At 42.6% G+C, this 27,978-nt stretch overlaps 1 protein-coding gene and 1 pseudogene across 5 annotated transcripts in view; both read right to left on the reverse strand.

Moving 5' to 3' along the window:
- The window catches only part of sepsecs (Sep (O-phosphoserine) tRNA:Sec (selenocysteine) tRNA synthase), a 97,818-nt gene that overhangs the window by 41,749 nt on the left and 28,091 nt on the right, over nucleotides 1-27,978 (reverse strand). For all 5 annotated transcript variants that reach the window (XM_078545805.1, XM_078545776.1, XM_078545794.1 and 2 more), the window contains 3 exons: nucleotides 16,553-16,711; nucleotides 6,082-6,235; nucleotides 287-389 (listed from right to left, as the gene is read on the reverse strand). In XM_078545805.1, the coding sequence (XP_078401931.1) occupies nucleotides 287-389; nucleotides 6,082-6,235; nucleotides 16,553-16,711 (416 nt within the window). The remainder of the gene's footprint in view (nucleotides 1-286; nucleotides 390-6,081; nucleotides 6,236-16,552; nucleotides 16,712-27,978) is intronic.
- On the reverse strand, nucleotides 13,206-16,108 carry LOC144688704 (tetraspanin-31 pseudogene; annotated as a pseudogene).

A 27,978-nucleotide genomic window follows, 5' to 3' on the forward strand; every position in this document is an offset into this window, starting at 1 on the left:
GGTAATAAGAATGTAATGCTCCTCATGGGAAGAGCATTCTTTAATGTATAATTAGAAATAAAAAAGCAAATTTTCACCACTCCTCAATTTTAGTAACAAGGTAGCCATAAGTATAAAATAGGGAAATCCATCTTACACTTGTGTCGACGTTTACACTAACATCAATAAACAGCACAAAATATAGCCCAAAGTATTTAAAATATGTGGGCCAAGTTAATAGCAACTTATTTCCACTGAATATGTTCTTAGTTCCTAATAGTTTAATATCGATGGTCTTGCTCCATACCTGTTGAATGAGGTGCATACACTTGGACAACTGCACTCCATAAGCGTTATTGACTATATGAGGGATATCATATTTTTCACAAATTTGAGCCAGTTCTTCCAGTCTGCAAAAAAATACAAGCACACCATAGGACTGAAGCCAACAAAAATCAACACAATATTTGTTGCAAAATATTACATGGAATATACAGCACAGAAACAGGTCATTCGGCCCAACTAGTTCATGCACCACTCAAGTCTCCTCCCAACCTTCCTCATTTAACTTTATCTGCATAACCCTCATTTCACTTCTCCTTTGTATACTTATCTAGCTTCACCTTAAATGCATCTATACCATTTGTTAGCGAGTTTCACATTCCCATCACTCTCTGGATAAATAAGTTTCTCTCTTGGTGGCCATCTTACATTGGTGGTCTCTAGTTTTGCTCTTACAGACTAAATCTCTGTGTCTATTCTACCAAATTTCATAATTTTAAAGACCTCTATTAGGTCACCCCTCAGCCTTCTCTTTTCTAGAGATAAAAAGACCCAGCCTGCTCATCCTTTCCTGATAGGCATAACTAGGGTAACCAGATTTTCAAAAGTCAAAACCAGGACACATTGAAAAGTCTTGAGAAGGTGGGGCTCCATGATGATGCACATGTTGGACAACCAATGGCATGAGCCAGGGGAAGGGACACTTTAAGGTAGGAGGTCATGTGATGTCAGCTCCCAGAATATGTCCAGCCAGAGTTGGCAACCCTATTAAGACATTGGTTGATTCTTGGATCTTATTGGTTGCATAGCTGTCTGTCATGGCGCCATCACCCTCACACTCAGTCACCTCGGAGAGACAAGGTGGTCTCTAATAATTAAAGCACTGAAAAGGGTGCTTATCTTAAGAACAAGCCAGGTCTCTCATCACTACCTATTAAATTGGATGACAATGGAAGTGCTAGGAGGGCTTGAATTGCCAATACTTGACCTGCTTTGATTAGCAAGTTTAACTGCACCCAATTAACCCATGTTCACCTGGTGGGCAGGATGATGGCTGTCAGACGTAGTTTTGGAGGGAGAGAAAGCAATTTGAGAAATTATTTTTTTCTTGTGGCGAAGATATATATAAGAGGCAGAGTGTAAATAAAGTTAATGCAGCTAAAGACAGTGCCAGAAAGCAGACAGGAGAACACAAAAGTTTCACAATTAGGGCTGTCCCATTGAGGATCATTTTGGGGGAAAAGTAGTTGTTCCTGGCTCTGGATGCCAATGAGAGGAATTTCTGCACATGCGGGAGCGCCCTGGTGCAGCCGCTTACCAGGTGGCAAGCGGAAGCCGTTCCAATTTCCAGGGTGCAGCGCAGTGCAAGAGGCTTTTTTGGGGGTTTGCCAACAATAAATGGAGCTAATTGTCAGGACAGCGGAATGTTTAATGAAAAACCAAGACTGTCCCAGCAAAATGGTGACATCTGGTCACCATAGATTTATATAAATATAAGATCATAGCCTTAGATTTTTGGCATCCACCCTTCCAAGTCTTTTTTGCACCTTCTCCATACCATTTTTTATATATAACAACCAGAACTGCAGACAATCCTGGAACTCCCTCCCTAACAGCACTGTGGGTATGCCTAAACCACGTGGGCTGCAGCAGTTGAAGAAAGCAGCTCACCACCACCTTCGCAAGGGCAATAAGGGGTGGACAATAAATCCTGGCCTAGCTAGTGACGCCCACATCCCGTAAATGAATTTTAAAAAAATTCTCCAAGTGCAGCCGAACCAAGTTTGATTCAAGTTTCACATAACTTCTCTACTTAAAAGTCCATCCCTCTAGAAATAAACTCTATTGCTTTATTTGCTTTTGTTTTTGCCTTAGAGACCTGCATTGCAGCTTTTAGCGATTATGACTGGGATTTTCCAGTCCAGCCCACGGCAGGAATCGTCACAGGCAAAAGATATTGCAACAGAAGCGTAACATGGCAGCATGTTTGAAGGACCAGCCAAAGGTCCATCGGCTTCAGGCGGGACCAGAAAATCCCAGCCTATGTATTCCCGGTTTATTTTCTCCCATTTAGATTTTTATTTCCTAAGTAAAGTGAACTTTTTACCCTTTACCCAAAATCTAACGCCTCATGGTTATTGAAATTCATTTGCCAATTATATACCCATTCTTAAAGCTTATTCATGTCTTCTTGTAATTTGTTGCCCTGTTGACAATTCCTCCTAATTTGAAGTTGTTCATTAATTTAGAAATTGTGTTTTTGATCCCAAAGTCCAAACTGTTACTATACATTGTGAACAACAGTGATCCCATCACTGATTCTCGTGGAGTCCCATCTCTCACCTTCTGCCACTCTGAATAGCTATCCTTTAACTCTATTTTGTCTTGTAGCCAGCTAGCTATCCATTCTGCTACTTGAACACTGACTCTGCATGTTCTGACCTTGTTCATTCATCTATTGTGTGGTAGCTTCTCAAAGGTATTTTTGGAAAGCTAGGTATATTAGATCTACTGCATTATCCTAGTCTACTCTCTGTTACCCTTTCAACCAATTAAATGAGGTTAATCCAGCAAGACATTCCCTTTTGAAATCCATGTTGACTATTCATTATTATACTTCTGGTTTCTTGATGTTTTTCTATTTTCTTCTTTGGTAGCGATTCCATTATTTTTCCTACTACCAATGTTAAACTGACTGGTTTACAGTTCCCCTCTCCAGGAATGTTCTATCTTCCTTCTTAAATATAACTATTTGCCAGGTCTCTGACATCACACCATTTCCTAATAAATTATTTAAAATGTGCAATAGTGGCCTTGCCATCTCTTCTTTAGCTTCTTTTAGAATATATGGATACAATCTGTCCAGACCACGATTTTTATCCTTTGAGTTTGATTAGTTTTAATATTTCTTATCTTTTTATTTTAAATGTGATGTTATTTCTAATCCCAGCTTCTGATGCCACGTCCACTTGATCTGTCTTTCTGGTAAATACTGAAGCAAAATAATTATTTAATATTTCTACCTGCTTTTGCTGACTTTGATTTTGCCCTGACCATGCCATAATGATCCTATTCCCATCCTGGCTTTCCCTTCTTTATTGATATGCCTCAGAATAGATACTTTTACACAGCTACGATTAAAATAAGTAGAAGCTTATTAGAAATACTGATAAAGACTTAAAACTCAAAATCCTTTCAAAATATACTTTAGCCCAACTTTTTAAATCCATAATCTTTACATAAGTCATGAAACTTTGAAAAATTGGAAGGGAATAAGATTATATGTAAGAGAGGTGAGGCAAAAACAAATAATTGAGAAGCTCAAGCTTTACAATAAGCAAGGCGAGGCTTCGTCATAGCATATAAAGTACAAGTGAGGAGGGGACTCAGGACAGCATATTTCTGCCAAGTTGTGTTAACTCAACATTATTACAATTATGTGCTCTTCCTTAAGGCTTTACCCTTCCTGGTTGATGCTCTGTAATTAAAAAGCTGAAAAAGAAATATTTTTATTAAGAGCTTCCATCTCACTGAGAAGGCTTCAGGCCAATCCACATCCAGCAACCTACGCTGAAAACCCTGCTCATATTTTGACAGCTATGACAAATTTCACCACAGCAGCTAAAATAATCCACAACATTCTAAAACAATCAACAACATTCTAAATAAAACAACCCACAACATTCTAAAAGAAAAAGTCAATTCGGCCTATCTCCCAATGTTAAGCAATCCTTTAAAAAAAAATTCCAAGAACCAGCTCCTGATGTGCATCACACCAAAAACTAAGCAATTCTTCCTTGCGCCATATCGTGTCTATGTACCAAATTTTGTTTACAAACAGACTAATAAGTGGCAGAGGTAATAACTGGCACAGCTATGGTATACCTAGAATATTACTACAAATTAATCCAGAAAATAGGACCACAGGAAGAGACAAAAACATTAGACACATTAAAAATGCAGCAAGATATTGCAAAAGAAGCATAACATGGCAGGAGCCTTGTCACACTAACTATACCCATTCCCTAAAGATAGAATCACATCTGCAGTCTTATACTTCCTGACAGCTGATGCATTTCCCCACTATTGGATTATCATCTCTTCTTGTTTGTTGAAAACGAACTTTCCAGGCTTTCCAGTGGCAGTAACTCAGCAGGACAATCCTGGAGTAACAGGTCCTTGAGTAGAGAGAAAAAGAGTCGCACTGAGGAAAGGGGGGTTCTTAAACCAGAGTTCTGCTCTCTTCTGCTTTCATCACTTGCAGCTGAGTTTGTGCAGTCAGTTTCCGATGTGTTTCAGCTTGTTAGATAAGATGCTGCCACATGATACGTTTTGGGGCAAGTTCTTCCCATGCAGCAAATCAATTTATCCCCTTTTCGATCAGGCCTTTAGAGTTTCCTTAAAACCTTTTCTCTGTCCTCCTTGAGATCTGGTGTCATTCTTAAGTTGTGAAAAGAGGATCTGCTTTGGAAGCCGATTATTTGGCATGTCGATGCAGGGTCCAGGCTGGCGCAGCAGATTTCGCACGATCATGGTTGCGATGATGGAGGAATTGGCTTTGGAGACAGTGGTGGAGTTTGTTCGCCTCTCTTTCGACTTGACTTTGTGTATCCTGCAGAGATAACTCTGTTGGAAATTCTCCAGTGCCTGGAGGTGCCTTAGGTAGGTAACCCAAGTCTCACTGCCATATAGAAGGGTAGTGACAATAGCGTTGTGCCACTGTGGAAATCTCTGTTGTCGAAGACCCAATTACACAATTTTTGAAAGGCTGCACTGGCACAGCTGATTCTGTGCTGGATCTCCTGTTTGGTGGTGACTTTTTGAGAAATGTAGCTGTTGAGATATGGGAAGCGTTCAACAACTTCTGATGTCTCCCCAGTAACAATAGCTGGAGGTAGATGCCTGTCTGGGACACGGCTGGTGGAGAATTTTGGTCTTGTTGATGTTGAGTAAGAAACAAACCCTTTTGTGTGCAGAGTTGAAGAGGTTGAGGGTGGTCTGAATGTCGCTTGCAGTATGGGCCACAACTGCGCAGTTGTCAGCATATTGTAAGTCATGGATCTGCTGGAAGGTCACCTTAACCTTGGGTCTCAGCCTGTTGAGGTTGAAAAGCTTTCCATCGAGTTGTAATTCAATCATGATCCCCTGTGGAGATTGGTCATAAATGAGTTCCATGACCAGGCTCAGGCAGATAGTGAAGAGAGTTGGCACAATCACACAACCTTGCTCGACGACCATCTGGATACAAAAGGGCGTTAGGTCTCCAATTCATGGCAAAGGACGATTGCCGTCATGCCGTTATGCAGGAATCGCAGGATAGTAACAAATATTGCTGAACATCCAAGTCTCTGGAGGATTTTCCAAAGGGCTTGGCGGTTGATGGAGTCAAAGGCCATGTAGAGCTCTTTGCATTGTACCAGACACTTGCTGCAAGACCTATGTGTGAAGATCGAACCTGTCTCAACTATTATTCCCTTGTAACAAATAGCCTGCTGGTGTGCTTGGTCATGAAGCACATTTGTAGATTGGCCACTAGAAGAGGCTGATACCCATGAAACAGTGACCCAATGTGAGGAAAGGGGAGAAAACAAAGAAAAATAAAGTAATGTCACTCATTATCCATTTTTCACACCACAAACACAATGTTTTATGAGTGTGCATATGCAGCTTGTATGCTGCAAATTAATTTTAAAAAATACAAACACCAGCAGCTAACCAGTAGTCATAAACAGGTTAGCTCTTTTCATTTAGCAGCATGGGTTAAATTGGTAGAATAGTATGGTGTAGTTAACAAGTCAGAAGCAAGCAGAGAGAATTTACCTGTCAGGAGCCCTTGGGGCAAAGCAGGAGGTAGTGGAGTGAACACAAAGGACATTTTCTGCACCAAGCTGTTGGATCTTGCTCTCAATAGTCTGCAAATCTGTGCGCAATTCATCTCCCTCAAGCAGGTTCTCAATCACTACAGGTTCAAAACCTGATCCAAAAATAAATGCAAGTGCAGAAATGAATCAGTTCAATTATAAAACAGTAAGGAACATTTTACATCCCACAAAAAATTCGGTTTTTCAGTTAGCAAAATATTATAAATGAACAAGTGTCTCAGTTGATAAAAAAAACACGAAAATCATTTTGTCACAATGTCACAGAATAAAAAGCGCACAGACATACTAATTGCATTACAAACTGAAATGTTAGCCTAGGGGAGATTATCAATCATACCCCCCCTATTATAATGCTATGTCACAGTATTGGTTTATTATTTTGGAGTGGCTCATTTTGTTACTGTATATTTTATATAGTTATTGAGGGTTTGGGTGTCCTGTACATTGTGCAAATATGCAATAGACCATAAATTGACACTACATTTGATCTTTGTGGTTACATTAACAGAACAGTTATGCCTTAATAACATCATTTAATAAGAGGCAGTATTATAGTTGTCAAAGTTTTGATGTGAATGATTAAATGTTTGAAGCTTCTGCCGCTAGTGCAGAGTCCTTTTCGATAAGAGTAAGGATTGCAGAATGGGGCACAGACATTAGCACAGCCAATTTGCAGCTGTCTCAGTTTTCTAGTTAAGATTGGAAGCATCAAGAATTGAGCCCACTGACCTCTGTGCTTGATTCTCTGATCCATCCTCCAGGCTCCATTCTGGCAGCTGGGTCTATGAAATGTATCCAATAAAGTTAATAGCTGGTTGCTCCCTCGACCTCTTGGTGGGTGAATGCATCACATGATGTGATACTAATTTAGACAAACCAGAAAGTCCATGTTTGATTTTTGGTCTGTGCTGACTCTGACATTCCCAACCACAGCAGTAAAATCTGCAATTTGTCTCAGCGTGTCTGGAGTGCAGACAAGGGGCGAGATGTAATGCCCGCCCTCTGGCGGGTTTTGTGGTGGTGGGGGCATTTAATCAGGCAGGAAGATGGCGAGTAGGACCCTGCTGCCTTCTCACCTCTGTCCTAATAAAGTCTGGGCAAGAAGGCTCGTGGGCTGCCAATTGAGGCCCTTAAATAATGCCCACTTATGGGCCTTATTCTGCCACCGCTGGTATTAAACTAGCAGCAGGTGGGGGACACGCCATTCAGGGAACCTGAAAAGCAGATCCCATTGGGGTTGCTTGAAGGCTCCTGGGGGTGGTTCCTGGCTCAAAGGTACCCAGTGCCTGATCAAGAAACACAGCATCAGAAAGGTGGGGGTGTTGTGAGCCACCCCCTTCCATTCCTGACCCCCTTGCCCTACCCTCCCCTGTGACCCCAACCCATGACCACCACCACCCCTCGTCATCATTCAACTGTGGCCTGGGTCCATCAACAATCCTAGGACTTGGGTGGGTGCATTATTGGCAGCAACCACATCTCCCCAGTGGCGCTGCTGAGCAATTCAAGCCTCTGATTGGCCAGCAACTCTTGGGGGGGGATTTCCGCCCCAAGGGCAGGATCTTCCAGTTGGCGAGTGGGGGCGGGGCCCGCTTGCCGACACGTAAAATAACGCGGGATGACGTCGGGTGACTCCCGACGTCACCCCACATCATTTCCATTTTCAGGTCGGCAGGGGTGCAGTCAAGTCAGCTACGACCTATTGAGGCCATTGAAAAAGTAATTAAGGTCATTAATAGACCTGCCCGTCCAACCTTAAGATTGGCGGGCAGGCCGGGAGCCCTGGCAAGCTTCAGAAAAAGCATGAAACCTCATCCACAGGCGGGATGAGGTTTCATGAGGGTATTTAAATCTTTAAGAAAGGTTTCAACAAAACTCATGGACATATCCCAACTCACGTGACAGTGTCACATGAGGGGACATGGCAGGGAAAATTTTTAAACATGTTTAATGAAAGTTTTAAATCGGAGCTGATCTCCCTGTGGCAGCACTTAGTCTCAGGGAGATCTGTGAGTTCTGAGCGCACTCCCGGCTGAGGAAAACCGCCTCCCCCGCCCCACCGCCTGCACAGGGAGCGCATAGTGCTTCCTGGCGGACGTCACGCTGGGTAGGCCTTAATTGGCCCCCCACGTAAAATGGCAGCGCGCCCCCAGTTGGGGACGCCAATCGGAGGCACGCCTGCCCACACCCACTCCCACACACGCCGCCCCCCCACCCCGACAGGGGGATAGTTTTTCCCCTAGGGTTCTTGATCCCAGGGAAGGTTTGCCACTGCCCAGTTAAGTGCCTGATTGGCAGATAATGCGATGGGCCTTCGCAAAAGTAGGTGAGGTGAGGCTCTCGCCAGCTCTCCAGCCGGTGGCTGAGATTGCCATCACCTACATTAAACCCAGGTGCAGTTTTCTAAACATGATGCTGGAAAACACGAGTATCTGGATGTTGGGTAAAATATATACACAGTATTATGATGGCTATCATACTGCACTGGCAACACATGGGGGGTAATTTTAAACAAATATACCCTCCAGAAACCCACAAGAATTTTAAAATTGATGCATTGCCAGACTGGGAGGCAATCAGCGAACATGGATGTGAATGTAAACTGGTGCAAGTTAGGACATGGGCAGCAGAGTTTTAATGAGCATTAGTTTATGTAGTGTTGAAGATGGGAGTTCAGCCAGGAGATTGGAATAGTCACATTGAGAAGTAACAAAAGCATCGATGAGGGTTTCAGCAGATGAGCTGAGGCAGGGGCTGCGCTGGGAAATATTACGGAAGTGGAAGTCAGCAGTTTTGGTGATGGAGAAGATATTAGTTCATGGGTTGTGAGCATTTCTGGAAAGGCCAGCACTTATTACCCATTCCTAATTACCCTTGAGAAGGTGGTGGTGAGCTGCCTTCTTGAACCGCTGCAGTCCATGTGGTATAGGTACACCCACAGTGCTGTTAGGGAGGGAGCTCCAGGATTTTGACCCAGTGAGGATCGACAAGCCTGGGTGGACTGTGACTTGGAAGGGAACTTGTAGATTACAGTGTTCCGATGCATCTTCTTCCCTTGTCCTTCCAGGTGATACAGCTCCTGCCTTTGGAAGGTGCTATCGAAGAACTAGACAAGTTGCTGCAGTGCATCTTGTGGATAGTACCTGTCAATTCAACTAGCCCTGAAAATGGATACAGCTGGATGCCGGGCCCATACCCAGTTGTTATCAGCAATGGAGCACATTTTTGGTAGAAAGCTTAATTTTGGGTCAAATACAACACCAAGATTGCTAACAGTTTGGTTCATCCTCACAACACAAGAGCAAAATACTACAGATACTGGAAGCCTGAAATAAAAACAGAAAATAATGGAAATCCTCAGTAGGTCAGGCAGCATCTGTGAAGGGAAACAGAGTTAACATTTCAGGTTGATGACTGCGGAAAGATAGAAATGTAATAGGTTTTGAGCAAGTGAAAGGGGGAACGGGGGGAGAAGAAAAGGGAAGGTCTGTGATAGGATAGAGGGCAGAAGAGATTAAATGACAAAAGGTTTCATGGCGCAAAAGCCAAAGGGAATGGTAATGCTGCTGCTTCTTGTAGCTACTCTCACCAGGAGATCTGCTGTCATGGTATATCACGCTCGTTTGTCTTGCACCATCCTCACACACCCACTGTCGCTTTTCTGCAACCACTCTGTGACATTCGTCATCCAACTACGCCTAGATCGATCCCTCTTTCTGCTGTCCTCCACATCACAGATGCCAGGCTTCAGCCAATTCGATTCACTCCACATGACACCAAGAAACAGCTGAAGGCACTGGATACTGCAAAGGTTATGGGCCCTGACAATATTATGACAATAGTACTGAAGACTTGCGCTCCAGAACTCCAGAATTCGCCACGTCCCTATCTGAGCTGTTCCAGTACAGCTACAACACTGGCATCTGCTCAGCAATGTGGAAAATTGCCCAGGTATGTCCTGTACACAAAAAGCAGGAAAAATCCAACCCAGCCAATTACCACCCCATCAGTCTGCTCTCCATCATTAGTAAAGTAATGGAAGGGGCCAGCAACAGTGCTTTCAAGTGGTACTTGCTTAGAAATAACCTGCTCACTGATGTTCAGTTTGGGTTCTGCCAGGATCATTCAGCTCCTGACCTCATTACAGTTCAAAATGGACAAAAAAGCTGAACTCCAGAGGTGAGGTGAGGGTAACTGCCCTTGGCAGCATTTGACCAAATGTGGCATCAAGGAGCCCTAGCAAAACTGGAGTCAATGCGAATCAGGGGGAAACCGTTGCACTGGTTGGAGTCATACCCAGGACAAAGAAAGATGGTTGCAGTTGTTGGAGGTCAGTCACCTCAGCTCCAGGACATCACTGCTGGAATTCCTCAGGATAATGTCCTTGGCCCAACCATCTTCATCAATGGCATCATAAGGTCAGAAGTGGGGATGTTCACTGATCATTGCACAATGTTCAGCACCATTCGCGACTCCTCAGATACGGAAGCAGTCCATGTCCAAATGCAGCAAGACCTGGACCATATCCGGGCTTGGGGTGACAAGTGGCAAATAACATTTGCGCCACACAAGTACCAGGCAATGACCATCTCCAACAAGAGAGAATCTAACCATCGTCCCTTGACATTCAATGGCATCAATACTGCTGAATCACCCACTAACAACATCCTGGGGGTTTATTGACCAGAAACTGAACTGGACTAGCCATATAAATACTGTGGCTACAAGAGCAGCTCAGAGGCCAGAAATCCTGCAGAGTAACTCACCTCCCAACTTCCCAAAGCCTGTCCACCATCGACAAGGCACAGATCCGGAGAATGATACAATACTCTCCACTTGCCTGGATGAGTGCAGCTCCAACAACACTCAAGAATCTTGACACCATCCAGGAAAAAGCAGCCCACTTGATTGGCACCCCATCCACAAATATTCACTCCCTCTACCACCGACAAACAGTGGTGGCAGTGTGTACCATCTACAAGATGCACTGCGGGAACTCACCAAGCTTAGTATGCAGGTACAGCAAGTAATTAAAAAGGCTAATGGAATGCTGTCCTTTATTATAAGAGGGATTGATAATAAAAGTAAGGATGTTATGCTTCAGTTATACAGGGCATTGGTGAGACTGCACCTTGAATACTGTGTGCAGTTCTGGACTCCTTATTTAAGGAAGGACGTAAATGCATTGGAGGGGGTTCAAAGGAGGTTTCCTAGATTGATACCTGGAATGAGTGGACTGTCTTATGAGGAAAGGTTGGACAGACTGGGCTTGTTTCCACTGGAGTTTAGAAAAGTGGGAGGTGATTTGATCGAAGTATACAAGATCCTGAACGGTCTTGACAAGGTAGACGTCGAAAGGATGTTTCCTCTTGTGGGTAAGTCTAGAACTAGGGGGCAATGTCTTAAAATTAGGGGTCGCCCTTTTAGGACAGAGATATGGAGAAATATTTTCTCTCAGAGGATTGTGCAACTTTGGAATTCTCTGCCATGGTGGAGGCGGGGTCATTGAATATTTTTAAGGCGGAGGCAGATAGATTCTTGTTAGGCAAAGGAATCAAAGGTTATCGGGGTTAGGTGGGAACGTGGAAATCGAAACACGAGAAGATCAGCCATGATCTTATCGAACATCAGAGCAGACTTGAGGGGCCAAATGGTCTACTCTTGTTCCTATTTTTTATGTCCTTATGTTCTTACGTTTTCCTTAGACAGCGCCTTACAAACCCACAACCTCTATCATCTAGAAGGACAAGGGCAGCAGATGCACGAGAACACCGCCACCTGTAAGTTCCCCTCCAAGACACACACCATCCTGACTTGGAAATTTATAGCCGTTCCTCCACTGTCGCTGGGTCAAAATCCTGGAACTCCCTCCCTACCAACACTGTGGATGTAACTACATCACAGGGGCTGCAGGTGGTTCAAGAAGGCAGCCCACCGCCATCTTCTCAAGGGCAATTAGGAACAGGCAATAAATGCTGCCCTAGCCAGTGACACCCACATCCCATGAATAAGAAAAAAAATTGATTTTTAAGCATACATCTTAACATCTATAATTCAAAATCCTCTATTTACTTCCACAGATCTCTATTTATTATCCAGGTTTCTGAGGTGTACAGGAAAATGGATAGAATGTAGCACCTTATGAGTTTTTCCCTTGTTACAAGCTTGAGTTTTCTTGGTGTTAAAACATTCTTCATCTTCACAAAATTACTTCTGGCTATTTCTGTCCTTTTTCTGATGTTGGCATTACATCTAACATCTTCTGTTATCATTTGTCCTAAATAGATAAACTTATCTACTTGTTCCAGTGTCACACAATCCACTTCAATCTGGTTTCTTCCAATGTATTCTTTCTAACTACCATTTTTTTTTGTCATTACCGCAGCGACACAGTAGCAGTGGCACTGATGCTGCATGTGCATTGAGAATTTGAAATCAGTACAACTGCTCCTACTAATTCCCCTATTGCAAATTAAAAACTTAAAGTCACCATCAAGTTTAAACTGATGATTGTGACAAGTGTTCCTTGTAAAAGATACCTGTATAATAAAAAGCCTCTTTCAATCAATTAAAACATTTATTTAGAAGGGAGTTTCTCCCTGCCCTCCTCAATTCCCCCCTCCATTAACAAGCCTAAAAACTGGCTGAGCATTAATAGTAGCTGTAATTATGCACTATTAGTCTGGCATATTTAACTGTATCTCGTGAAGAAACAGCGAGCTCCAGACTAATTTTAAAAGTTATTTCAATAGTTTGCACACATTTTTCAAGTTCTGGTTCTTACGCTTAAACATAGTCACATAACCAGGAGCTTCAAGGATGGAGCATTCAGTTAGAACAGCCCAGACGTCACTGAGTCTCGTCAGCCGTGGCATCACAGTAGCTCATGCAGTCTGGCCAATTTGCTCCATCCCATCATGCATTAGCGAAGGTAAGTGGAAATTCTTCTTCTGCCTTTCATTCCCATGTGAGCTTTGATGAAAATAATCCCTGGGAAAGGTAATTTTTGACTAGCAGCTAGAGGATACATCAGTCATAAGGGTGCCGAGAAAGGAGAGGGCTCTACAAAGAGGCTCTGGGGATTGCTCGAGGGCCCTTCTAGTTCCTAAATCACATAGCGAGCCAAACTCCAAGGATCTCAGTGAAGCTGAAGAAAAGTCTCACTCCACCCAGGATCCTCAGAGCCTGGCCAGAATGCGTCAGCATGACATTGCCACAAATTTTACAGGCTGCTTTACACAATGAATAATCAGTCACCTAGGTTGTAATATCCTCTGTGTCATTCATAAATCCAAGTAATTCAGTTGGTGTTCTAGATCTTGTCTGGTTGCATTTGACATTCTGTTCTGAATCACAAAAACCGGGAACAAAATAACCATGTAAAAGAACAGCATGACCTGATGGTGACTGACTGATCCGATAAGTCCAACAACAGCAGTAAGTAAGATGCAGGAAGACTCCCACAGCAATGACTCCACCAATAACGTTTATACTGGAAACAATGCCGCAACTTCTGCCCCATGCTGCTACTCCGGTAAGTAACAGTCCACAGTCCAACAAGTATGTACACCACATTTAAAATGATAAGTGCATTCTTGGAACAGGTGAAGCTGCAGCAAGCTATTCTCACTGCCGCCTGTATCTGCTCCTTCCTTCCCTCAGCCAGCCACCAGGCTCCCTCAAGCCCTAGTTACACCATCATCCATTGTCTTTTTCTGCTCATACTCAATCCATATTCTAAACTTCTAGATTTTATTTGATCTACAATATATTGTAGGGCCTCTTCTGATTCTACAAGTAGTGCTGTGTCATCAGCGTACCACACGTTTCGTATATTCATGCCTCCAATTTTTGCCCCTGGAAGTACCCCTAATTCATGAATGAGAGTATACAACATTCTGCAAAGGGCATATTACCAAAACAGGAAAAAAAAAAGAGATAAGGACTGGATAACAGATGAGATACTAACAATGATGCTAGAAAGGGGAAAAAAAAAGAAACACCGGAGTATGATGAAATTGAAAAGAAAATAAAGAATGCATGTAGGGAGCCCAAAGAGAAACGGTATAACAAGGTGTCTGATGAAGTACTAGAGCTGGAAAGAAAACACAAAAAGCGAGTTAGGTAGATGAAATCTTTGACGGTTAGAAAGAAAGGTATAATGACAGATAGTGGGTGCATAAAAGACAAATATGGAAAAGTATTGTTTGAAAGGGGTGCAGTAGGAAAAAGATGGACAGAATATATAAATGAATTGTACGATGATCCAAATCAAGGGAGTCCTCAACATACTGAGGCAAATGAAGACCAAACATTCTGATATCAGAGGTAAAGAACGCTTTGAAATTGCTGAGTACAGGAACAGCTCCAGACATAGATGAAGTAATAACAGAACATCTGAAAACCCTTGGAGAAACAAAAGTAGAAGTGATAACAGAAATTTGTGATCAAATATATACCATAGGTTACATTCCATGTGGCTTGAGACATTCATTATTCATTAAGTTATCTAAGAAGCTTAAAGCAATGGAGTGCAATCATTTTAGAACTATAAGCTTAATGAGTCATCTCATTAAAGTGATCTTGCAAATCATAATAGAAAGAAATAATAACACATTCAAAGCAGAAATTGGTGAAACACAGGCTGGATTTAGATCTGGCATAGGAACAAGAGAGAGAATATTTAACCTAAGACCAACTTTTGATAAATATCTAGAAGTAAAAAAGAACATTACAGATGCTTCATAGACTATGAAAAAATGTTCGATCATGTTTATCACCGAAAGCTAACAGACGGGCTGCTGAAATTTGACATTGGCAGTAAAGATGTGAGGTTTATCCAGAGCCTATATTGGGACCAAATAGTGAACATCCGACTACAAGATGGTCAATCAGACATGTTTCGAGAGAAGAACAACAAGGTTGTGTACTGTTGCCAAAATTGATGGTAATGGGACAGGTAAAAAAAACAAATGATGTCCCCCGCAAGATAAAGTGCGAGTTGCTGGATAGCAGCTATCCGAATGTAACGTGCAGGAATACAGAAAGAAATGAGAAAAAAAAACATTAAATACAATAAACAAAACAGATGCAAAGGTTGTGAACTAAAATTCCTGAACTCAGTGTTGAGTTCAGAAGGCTGTACTGTGCCAAGTAAAAAGATGAAGTGCTGTTCCTCATCCTCAGCTCAGCCTCAGACTATTGCCAGGGAGAGGGATAGAGTCAGAGATTTTTTTGGGAGGAATGGAGTTTGTGATGGGGTCCAAAGAACATGGCTTTGATTGTCCCAATATTTAGTGGAGGAATTTCTGTTCATCAAGTACTGGAGGTTGGACCAGCTGTGTGACAAATGAAGGAGAGTGCAGGGGTCAAGGAAGTAAACGTGTTGGATGTGGTTTAGAGGAGATTTACTAGATTGATACCTGGAATCAGTGGGGTGTCTTATGAGGAAAGGTTAGACAGACTGGGCTTGTTTCCACTGGAGTTTAGAAGACCAAGGGGTGATTTGGCTGAAGTATACAAGATCCTGAACAGCCTTGACAAGGTGGACATGGAAAGGATGTTTCCTCTCGTGGGTGAGTTCAGAACTGGGGCCACTGTTATAAAATTAGGGGTCGCCCTTAGGAGACAGAGATGAGGAGAAATTTTCTCTAGAGGGTTGTGTGACTTTGGAATTCTCTGCCTCAGAAGGCGGTGGAGGCTGGGTCATTGAATATTTTTAAGGCAGAGGTAGATAGATTCTTGTTAAGCAAGGGAAGCAAAGATTATCAGGGTTAGATGGGAATGTGGAACTTGAAACACAAACAGATCAGCCATGGTATTATTGAATGGTGGAGCAGGCTCAAGGGCCAGAAGGCCTACTTCTGCTCCTATTTTGTATATTTGTGTGTAAAGGTGGTGGTGAGGAGGTGGTAGTGGTGAGATGCAGCTGGTATCATCAGCGTACATGTGGAACCTGACGTCATGTTTCCAGATGATTTCACCATGCTGAAGCATGAACACCATGCCATAGATTCAGTCTCACCGCCCCACCCTCCACTACATTGCAGTGCAAGGAAGGAGGCCCATGGTCCCGATATATGGTGAATATAAAAAAAAGCACGGATGAAGAACCTCTACTGGCCCACTTTAATATACTGCTACAGAAAGCTTAGAGCTATAACAATGACATCCTGGGAACATTCTCCAAGAAACAGGAGTGTTTTTCCTGGTGACGAGAGGTGGGGGTATAAATGTGATGTACGCCCTCAAGGAGGGTATACAACCTCAACAAAGTTAATGAGGTGAAGTAAAATAGTACCAAAGTATATATTATAGAAGAACTAGAGAATAGAACAGGGAAACAGTGACAGTAGGGACCAAAGTATATGTTCAGTTATCTTCTGATACCATAAGTTATAATTTTATACCTGCAGTGATCATTGATTTGAAGCATGATTTCTGATCAATCCTTGGCCATATGATAAACTTTGCTTTAGGTCTCCTGTGTCGTAGTGCAAGAAAGCAAAGAGTCAGGCTCATTCCTGTTGCCATTGGAACCACAAAGCAGCTAGAAACAGTTCGAACACCTAGTAATACAAGAGGTTCACTGTCAGCATCTTCTAGAATGTAGACTATCAACAAAATCAAACAATATCCACATATTTGATGGTTATGAAGGATAGGATTTAAAAATCTAATTATTTTCACTGCTATTTGTCTAAGAATGTCAGTTATAATTGTGTCCAGTATAGAAAGGCGAACAGTGTATAAAAGATTAACCAATTTTAAAAAAGCCCAAACTGCAGAATCACTTGAGGAAAGGTAAATAGCAAGAATCTGTACCAGCAAACATCAAGTTGTAGAGTATGATTCTGACAATTAATATACAAGCCAAATATATATTAACTGAAAAAAGGGAAGGTTTTGATAAAGCAAATAAGTAACAGTTCAGTTTGGTGGTAAACATTTCTATGTAAATCTAAAGGTGGAGCAATAACGGAATCCCTAGACTTCTGAATTAACCAATTCATTATAGTCACAGAATATATTTTTGGATCACCAGCACCTGGCCTCTCACCTAACCGTCTAAACCTACTTGTTTGCATATTACACACTGCTTGCATTGAGTAATTCAGCATCTCAGCAACAGGGCACTAGGCTCTTCTGTAATATGTTGTCAAACAAAAGCTTATGTAGAATATCACTTCACTTCAAATCATGCTATTTAAGGACAATTGTCCATGAGATCTGCTGTCAGCAAAAAAGAAAATCAACCAGACAATTCTTCTCCAGCTCCACATATTGGCACCACTGGGGATGTGGTGGGCTGCCAAAAGTCCATTGCCTTTCAGCGGGACCGGAAGATCCCGGCCATAATAAAGAACAGGTTGTAGCACATTTTAAGGATGAACAAATTTTGGAATTTAGAATATGGATATGCTTTCCTCTTATTTAAAACACTGTGGCTGGGAGATACAGCTCCTTAATGCTCATTTTCCTGGCTCTATGAGTATCATTAGTTCCAATATGGCGGTCACAGGGTGCACACAATTCTGGTGAGGGCGTTAATGCACATGGAGGGACCGGACATGTAAGTACGCAGAGTAGGTGCTCAGCAGCAGGATGGTCTCTCACCAGTGCTATTTAAAGGAATCATCAACTACTTCCATGTTAGTTGCTGATTGATTTCTACTAGTTGTTGTTGCAATTGTAGAAGTATTTGGTGATTATTATAGAGTTTTTTAAAGTTGCTGAAGCCTGCAGGGAGTGGAGTGGCAGGTGCTGAAGGACTTTTTTCTGACTTCAAAACTTCTGCACAAACTACTTGCTCCCAGACATGGTTGCAAAAGTAGGCATTTTTGTTGGAATATATTGTTGTGAATATCTAGTTCATGGCTCACGTGTGTTAGAATTGAATATTTAGTGTTAGGAATTAAAGTTTTAATTGTAGAAAATGCAGGGCTGGAGTAAAAGTAGTTAAAACAAGTTTGGAATCTCTTACACATAAAAGGTTAGGGCCATGCTGATTTAAGAGGTTAACAGCTGGAAAGGTAAGATCAGCAAATAGCAGGCAGAGAAACTTAAACAATGCATGATCTAAGGGTGGGCCTTTTGATGGAGACATGGTGTCTGCAAACCTTGCAGGGAGGGTAGTACAGAGAGATGTTTTGTTTTGGAATTAGACCTAAATTAATTCAAAAGCATTCAGTAAACCCTGAAGGATTGTAAAATCCATTTCTTTCATCAGAACAAAGAAGGTATTTTAAATCAGGGATATTTAATCTAAAGGTCGATTCGAGGACATCCCAGAGCATGCTAGGTTGTCATGGAGATGGGTGGAGTTTAGGGAAATTCTCAGGCTTCAAATTATCTGGGTGTTTGCTGAGAGTGTTAGTTGCAGCTTGAGCTTGGTGTATGCAGTTTGCAGCTCACTGACAGAAGATAAGTGAATGACAGTTAGGTCTGCAGTTAAGCAGAGAAAAAGCTAACTTCATCATTACCAGGTGAAATGCAGGCAAGGCTTAATCTCAGTTTGAATTTTGTGAGGCAACAGAGTGGGAAGATTGCCTAATTTGAAACTACTGGAAGAATCTACAGTTATCCTCACAGAGTCTTGTTGCAAAAGAAAGTAATCAGCAGAATTAGCTGATTGAAATGGCAACCAGAACAAGGGACTGAGGCATCCTGAATCAAGAGGTGGTAAACTAAACTAGCTGGAAATGTAAGTGAGACTAGCTAGGACACTGAGGAGAATTAAAGTGTGAAGTTCCAAAGGACTGTGGCATACTTTGGGTGGTCCCAACAGAAGTAAATAATTCTAAAATATCATAAAGTGAAAGAGAGTTCCTGGGAGAAATAAGGAGTTAAACTGAGTACATAACATATATAGTTATAACCTATTGTCTTAACGTAATCATATTTGCATTGTTTAATTTGTTCTATAAAGTTTGTGTTTTTGTTTAAAAATGTGAAATCTTGTGGCGTAGTTCCATTGGGTAAAACATGATGTTGGGATATCTATTTAAATGTTAACAGTGATTATCGGGGCAGGTTTGAAGGGGCATCTGATCTACTCCTGCTCCTTTTTCTTATGCTCCTATGTCAATGCCCGGTATCCTGGCAACAGTCATGATGCCTTCATTCTGTGAAAATCTATTGTGCCATTGGCATTTGAAGGGCCACGACAAACCAATCACTTGACGTGGCTCATGACTTGGGTGTGCAATCCGCACACGCATAGGCAGCATGCATATCACAAAAGCTATGGCGCAACAGGAAAAGTGATAGAGCAGGCCATTGGTGTGCTAAAACAACCCTCTGCTGCCTGGACTGCTCTGAAGGAGTCCTGCCATACTCAGCAGAGTGTGTGTCAAGATCCGTGAGGGTCTGCTACATGCTGCACAACCAGCCCTTACCACAAGCTATATTTCAACCAGCAGAGGAGAAGGAAAGGGGACCCACTTGCGGCTGGGATGTCACTGAATGACTTATCCGACAGCAGTTCCAGTGAACGCTATCTCAAACTCCCATTCATCAACAGTTCTGCACTGTACCTTCCCTCTTTAATGACCATCATAGCATCCCCTTGCCATAATGCAAAAATAAAACTCAATAGAAAATAAACATTCCACACCTAATTCATAAGACAGTTTATGCTGTTTGGAAATAAACATTAACTAATGCCCCTTGTGAATTCTCTTAATGCCTTTCTTCCAAGTGCCTTTGCCTGTCCTAGCACTCCAACACAGTACTACCCCAGTGGCCAAAGCATTGCTGTTGGAAGGGTGCTAATGGAAGGCTGCTGACATTCCAGGGGAGACTGCAGGTGGCCTGCAAGACAACCTCGAATAGCTCCAGCCCTAGAAGACCCGGTTTCAGACTGCATCGTTTCGCCTTGGGCAGCAGTACTCTGGGCTGGCTGGCTGACGGGCAACAGCAAAGGTGGGGGTGGGAGGAGTAATGTTGTCATCCTGAGAGAGAATAGCAGGTCCGTGCTCCATGGAGCCACTGTCACTACCAAGGGGCTCAAAACTCCTAATACTCTGTTGGAGGACAGATTGCTGAACATCTGTGAGACCTTGCAAACCCTTTTGAATGTTGGTATTCACAACCATGACAGCAGAAATCTGAACTTTCATGGCAGCAGCCAGACATTGGGTATCTATTACTTGTGCCATAATGGAAGGTGAGACATCGAACAACATATGTTGTATCATGGTAGAGTCCACAAGTATGCTAATGGAGTTGGCCACCACTTCCATACTGGTAAGAATGGACTCCAAGCCCAGCACAAAGCCCTGTGCCAGGTTAGTACCAAACTCCTCCATGCTCCTTGACATTGACTGGAGACTTTCTGGTAGGCTTCCCAATGCACCAGACATTTTGTTCTGCATACCTATCAGCCTCCTGCTGTAGCCCACCCTAAAGTGCTCACCTGAGTCTTCTGCAGCAGAACTCATGTATGACCTCACCTTCCTGCGAGCTGACACCTCTGCTACCTTTTACCCCTGCTCTCAGTGAAGGTCACATGTGGCCAGTTTCTTACCACGTGCGGATCCCATCTCTAATCTACCCATTAAAGTATGCACAGTGTCAGTATCTAAACTGGTGGCTGCAAGTTTGAAAGCAAGAGCCTGTTTCTTATTCATCCCTCTCTTCCTCCTCATCCATGCCTTGCTCTTCCACCACTGACCAGGTTGCAGTTCTTAAATATATGAAAGGAGAAAGGATAAAGCACAAAGGTATGGTTGTATGGGGCAGGTGGGGGGTGTGGAATAAAAGCAAGAGATGCCTGCTTAGACCATCTGCAGCTTGTGAATCAGATTGTAGGAGATTGTAGGATGATGGGGAAGTGAAGTGCAAGAAGGAGGTTAAGGTATGAGGATAGTGACATCTTCAATGATTGCGGCCCTGCTAAGGCCACAGTTTCCTCCATCAGACTAAGGATGAACAGTCATGCCCTTCCCCTGCCAGTTAGCTTTTGCTGCCTCTTGTTATGTATCACCTTGTCCTGCAAGAGAGAGGGAAGTGTGGCAGCAAGTGCGGTGCAACCTGTTTGGATAGGGGTGTGATGCATTGAACAGTGTCTGAGGCTAGTGGTTCAGTTGATAGGATATGACATTTGAAGATCCACTCACTGACTTTGACCACTTGCTTGAGGTCATTGAACTTTTTGTGCCACTGCATCCAGATCTTTGGGGCTTGACTCCTGGCATTGACTGTCATGGCTATCTGGTTCCACTGTCTTTTGCAAGGTTTGTCTCTCCTCCACCAAGGAATCGAGTACAGTGACAGAGAAACTTGGAGCATGCTCTCTCCCCTGAGGCGCCATAATTCCCTTTAAGAGGTACAGACTGGCTTTAAATAGTACAAGCCAGCTTTAAGTGGTGCTCGGCTCATAAACATGGACCCCTGCTGAGGCATGCAGCCACTTAACCTCATATTTTTGTGCAGTCAGAAATAACATTTGGGTGATGTGAGTTATTCTGGGAAGAAAAAATATGAGGGGAATATACACTAAATGATAAATCTTTAAAAGATTTAGAGGAGCAGAGAAGCTTATGGGCTCAAATAAATATATCTTGACAATTGGGCAGGCAAATTTCTTTGACAGCACCTTCTAAACCCATGACCTCTACCACCTAGAAGGACAAGGGCAGCAGGTGCATGGGAACACCACCACCTGCAAGTTCCTTCCAATTCACACACCATCCTGACTTGGAACTATATCGCCATTCCTTCATTGTCGCTAGGTCAAATTCCTGGAACTCCCTTTGTAACAGCACTGCAGGTGTACCTACACCACATGAACTGCACTGGCTCAAGAAGGCAGCTCACCAGCATCTTCGCAAGAGCAATTAGGGATGGGCAATAAATGCTGGCCTAGCCAGCGACCCCCCACGTCCAGTGAAAGAATAAAAAAAAGTAAAGCTGTAAAAATAAAAGCATATGTGATCGTCAATAAATAGTAGCAGAGAGTACAAAAACAAAGAGATAATGCTAAATCTATTCAAATGAATGGTTAGGTCATTCTTAGCATACTGTGTGCAGTTTTGGGCACTTTAGGAAGAATGTCAAAGCCACGGACAGTGTGTAGAGGAGATTCACTGAAATGCTACCAGGGATGAAAGCTTTCGTTATGAGCGCAACTGCAAAAACTGAGACTCCATTCATTAAAACAGAGAAGGTATGATCAAGGTCTTCAGAATTATGAAGCATTTTGATAAAGTAAATAAGGAAAAATTATTTCCACTGGTCAGTGAATGATCAGAGGGCATAAATTTAAGCTCATAATCAAAAGGACAAAGCAAAAAACTTTGCAAATTTTAAAATTTGTGTTAACACATAGAGCGTTAAGACATGGAATGTCTGACCAGATCACTGGTGGAAGTGGAATCTATAAAGGTTTTTAAATGTGAAGTGGATAAATATCTGAAAACAAAGAATGGAAAAGGATGTGGGGAAAGGAGAGGGGAAATAGAACCATCAGAACAGCTCTTTCAAAGTGCCAGTATAGGTCCAATGGCTCGAATGGTCTTGTTTATCATGTAAAAGTCTACAGTATGAAGTTTTAATCAATATATCTTCTAAATGTTGTTGTTATGCATGGGGACTTGAAATTTTTAATGCGACCATGCACTCGCAATAACTTAAAGAGGCGAACTAGACTGTAGCCTGCATGGCAACTTTCAGGTTGCTGTGCTGCCATGTGGCTGTGCAGCTAAAAGGGAACATTGATTCTAATCTTAGAATCAGGGAATGATACAGCACAAAGGAGGCTATTTTGCCCATCATGCCTGTGCAGAACAAACTATCTTTGGGAATAAGGGAGAAACTTTGAACGACTTTCCTTTAAATGATTAATTAAGTGTGGGGGATTCCATAAAGCGAGCAGTACATAGTCTACGGAAGGTATATAATTGATGGGTCAAGTTATCATTTCTCATCCAAAGTTTTAAGTTATGTACAAAACATTGAGCCTCGTGCTCTTTCAGATGCTGGGGCAAATCGCTGACATAGCAGCCAAATTAGGAGCATCACCCTCCTATTAGCTGTCGAGTGCTGTGTACTTGTGATAATTTAATAAGATTGCAGATCTTCCAAGTTCCATTTCTGTTCAGTGAGATTCACTAATTCCTGTGAAAAAACTCTTAATCTGTTTCTGTATGTGCTTGAGTTTTCATATAGATAAAAATAACTATTAAAAACACAGCAAACTATCTCAATGCAAAAGCAGTTCATTTCCCTGGATTACAAACTGTCTCAGACTTTCATAACCCCAAAAAATTCTTCCTGTTGAATGTTTCAAACTTGGCAAATAACATACAGAGAATTCAACTGATGGCTTCCCCTGAGATTCAACAACCACCCTGCTCTATGAATGGTTCATTATGGTTACAACATATGTTATTTACAGGATACACTTCAACAAGTCACCAAAGTTACAGAAGTTACAAAATTACAGAACATTGAAATGTTAACCTGTTATGTATTTTTGAACCAGACTGGATTTTGATTGGTAAATATGTCAAGTATGTTGACATGTGAAAACTGGTTTTGTTGCAATGAAAACTGGATTTTCCTTCACACAACATAACATCAATTTGCACAACTTCCTCAATGTACACTTCCTCCTGTGAAACTGGCTTTGAAATTGCCTCAGATAATGTTATGGAGCTAGTCACAAAGGAAGTTACCACAATCGGTAATTATCAAATTTTCATCATTACTCGAAAATTGATGGAGAACAGATCAACGTTGTTGGATTATTATTCCTCTCATTCCTCAAATCATTTTACCGCTTCCTACTTAAGTCCTCAATGTCATACAACAATCACCATGAGTAGAACTGGCAGATGTAGCATATTTATTGTTTCTGCCAAAACCACAGAAAAGTGTATGTGAATAACACTGCTTTATCCTGTCCTATGTCCTGTTTTCTACAAATGACCAAGAGCTCAGAAATTCACTGCAGGGAAAACAGTAGGAAGAGACAAATTCATGTCCTAACACTTCATGGCAAAGCACGTCAGTGTGACTAAATCATAATGATTTAAGGCTAATTTTCCTAGAGCCCATGGAAATGTGTGCAACACGTGGGCACTGCTCTGGAATAGCGCAGAGCCCAACATCGCTTCTCTGCGCCCTGATTTGCTGTTGGCGGTAGGTGCTGAAACCTCCCTCTCCTTGAGCACAATCACAAGGGGACCGGAGACCAAAGGACCACTGCAACCCTCAAAAGGCCTGTGGTTGTTTAAAGGAACTAGTGGGTGTTGGGAACTTTGGAACAACCTGTAGGAAGAACAATGAAGTCTGCACTTAGTGCGGAAGCTTACAATTAGCGGTCAGATGCTCCTTATGTTCTTTCGCCAGGAGGCTAAACTTGCAATCGGAAGGAGGATGATTCAGGGAGTTTAAAAAGAAAGCTGTGCAATCCATTAGCCCATCAGTAATGAAGGCAGTTCACCTAAAAGTAGTCTGCTTTGAGAACAATGCCATTGAGCAGCTGTTGCAAGAAACAGAGCAAAAGAGGGAAGCAATAGAAGGAAGGTCTTCGAATAGAGGACATGGTAGGAGACAACTGAGACATAAACAGCACTATACCAAGGTAACAGACATGGTGAATGGAGAAAATGTGGTGAACATGGACATGGACTTCAGAAAACCTTCACAAGGTACCACACAAGAGAATATTGGAAAAGATTAAGTGATATGGAATTAGGAGAAGGGTAGAAAATGGATTAGAATCATAGAATGAGTTAAGCACAGGAGGCCCCTCATACCCATGCCTGCCCTCTGAAAGAGCACCTCACTTAGTCCTACTCACCCGTCTTTTCCCCGTAGTTCTGCAAATTTTTCCTCTTCAGATAATTGTCCTGTTTTCTTTTGAAGGCCTCAGTTGAATCTGCCTCCAAAACACTCTCATGCAGTGCATTCCAGACCTTAAGCACTCGCCATTTAAAAAAGCTTTTCCCCATTTCACCGTTGCTTCTTTTGCAATTTACCTAAAATTGGTGCCCTCTGGTTCTCCATCCTTCTGCCAACAGCAACGGTTTCTCCATACCTATTCTGTCTGACCCCTCATGAATTTGAACAGGTCAGTGGGGAGGGAAAGTGAGCAGGGAGAGGGGGGACAAAGGGAGTGTGGTGGGGACGGAGGAGACAGAGGAGGAGGGAGGAGATAGAGGGGGAGCGGGGGACAGAGGGGGAGCAGGAGGTCAGAGGGGGAGCGAGGGGGTCAGAGGGGGAGCAGGGGGGTCAGAGGGGGAGTGGGGGGGGTCAGAGGGGGAGTGGGGGGATACAGTGGGAGCAGGGGGACACGGGGGAGCAGGGGGAGCAGGGGACAGAGGGGGAGCGGGGGGACAGAGGGGAGCGGGGGGAATAGGGAGGCAGAGCAGGAGTGGGGTAAAGGGGGCACGGAGGGGACAAAGGGGAAGTGCGGTGGGACAAAGGGGTGCAAACAGGAAGGAAACTGAGAGTGGGGTAAAGGGGGAAGAGGCAAAGATGTAAGTTGGATACTGCGAAATCTAACCATGGCTGCAGTAGATACCTGTTGCATGAGTTACTCACCAAGTTAGTTTGAAAACACCTTCCTCTTATGTTACTTCTACCTCTGGAAAGGACAGGAGCAGCAATTGTGGAAACACTATCACCTCCACATTTCCATCCAAGTCATGCAGCATCCTGATCTGGGGCATACATTGCTGTGGAGGAGGATGTAATATTCTCCACTTGCTCCTAGATACCCCTCTCCTCCTTAGCTAGCCCCCACCCCCACTTTCTCTTTCCCCTTCTATTCTTCCTGTCCACACCCACCCGTCCACACCCACTACAATGATATTAGGTAGGGAATTCCAGGCTATTGATGATGAAGAAGGAACAGCAATGTACGTCCCAGATCAGGATCTTGTTTGCAGAGACTACAGTGGTTCAAGGAGCAAGTCCACCACCACCTTTTGCGAGCGATTAAAGATGGGAAATTTTTGCAGCATTGCCAGTATCACTTGCATTCAAGAATAAATATTTTAACAACAGACTGTTACAACCCTTCCATGAAATAGGAAAGGAAATTGTGCTGCTTAAGAGAACATAGACGACTGCAGTCACTGCATTCTGACAGATCTTGGTTTTAAGTCCACAATGATTAGATGTTGAGAGATAGCCCAGCAGTGCTGAGTATAGATATATTGAGAAATACTCAAATGCTTCAAGTAAACTCATGCTGCTTGAAAATATCACACCTAGATGTTTTAGCTCACATGCAAAGTTTGTGAACTGCTACAAGTCTGTCGCTCGGGGTATCTGTAAGAAACTGAAGCATGACTCTAGAGAGTTTTGTAGAGGTGAAAACAAAAACAACTTCCAAATTCCCACAAGGTTGCTGCTGCAACAGCAATTTCTACCCTGGACAAGAGGAAAAATATGAATGGTTAAAGCCTATTCTTTGATCAGTCAGTATGTGTAGAAGCTAGGTCCTGAAGGGACAGGACACTCAATAGCTGGATTCTCACAGTGGTAGTTATAAGAATACTATGACTGGGGTACTGCATTCTCAACTTTCCATAAGATTAGGAATAAGCTGAATAATCTTATTTACACACATGCTGACATTTAAAAAGCTGAAAAATAAATGTAGGGCCTGGATAGCACATTGTCTTTTCACATCAGGGACATGGGGACACATTCAGCTCAGACGGTTAGGACACAACCCCTTAGTGTTCTGGCTGCAAAGATCCACAGCTAAAAACAAGCTTGAGCAAAACAAGCTCCGAGTGTACATGGTCACCACAAAATTACCACAATTCAGCTCAAACCAACACTGGTCTCACTTACTAGTGTCAGAAGAAATGGCTGGTAAGGCAAGTGGAATGGCACAACAGTGGAACACTTTTCTGAGACTGCATTTTAAATTCATCGTTAGGGCTGATTAACAGAAGCTTTCTTTTGCATCTGACTTTATTATTCTACAACCAGTTTTAGTCATATATTACAATAATAAGAACTTCCGTTCCTAAAGTGCCGTTAACATACTATAACATCTCAAGGCATTACACAAGAGTGTAATCAGAGAAAACACTGAAAATGAACCAAAGAAGGGGACAATAAGGCAGGTGATTTAAAGGCAGCTTTCAAAGACTGCCTTAAAGATGTAAAGAGGAGTGGGACAGCAGAAAGGTTTATGAAGGGAATTCCAGAACTCAGAGCCCAGATGATTGAAAGCACAGTCACAACACTGGGGGGTGAAGGAAATGGTGAATCAACAAGAGGCTAGAGTTGGAGGAATCAGATTTCTTCAGCTGGGGGGCTGGAGCAGGTTACAGAGACAGGGAGTGGTGAGGGTTTGGGGGGATTTGAACATGAGGAAGAGAATTTTACAACTGAGGTATTGGTGTACTGGCAGTCAATTTAGTTCAGTGAGCACAGAGGTGATGGGTGAACAGACAGTGCGATATAGGATACAGGCAGCAAGAGTTTTGGATCAGCTCAAGTTTATGGAGGCTGAAAGATGGGAGTCTGGCCACAAGTGCTTTGGAATATTGAAGTAACAAAAGATGTCAGAGAGCCATGTTAATGAATGTATGCTATGTTATTATCTGCACTGTGACCGCAATCCCCTGATATGGACGAATGGCAGGTTAGGCTTCCTATTGATGGCACACATTCACAAAAAGATCCCTTAGATGTCAAAAGTACTCGATCTTTCTATTGCTGACAAACCTCAAACTTGATGAGCAGAACATTTCATCAAAAAAAATTGTACCTTTTTTTCTAAGCCTAAATTTTAGTTACTAAGCAGTATAATCTGTAATGTGTTTACAATAATACTGCTACACTATTGGGCAACTAATTTGAG

Source organism: Cetorhinus maximus, chromosome 1 (genome assembly GCF_964194155.1).
Source record: "Cetorhinus maximus chromosome 1, sCetMax3.hap1.1, whole genome shotgun sequence".
Lineage (NCBI taxonomy): Eukaryota > Metazoa > Chordata > Chondrichthyes > Lamniformes > Cetorhinidae > Cetorhinus > Cetorhinus maximus.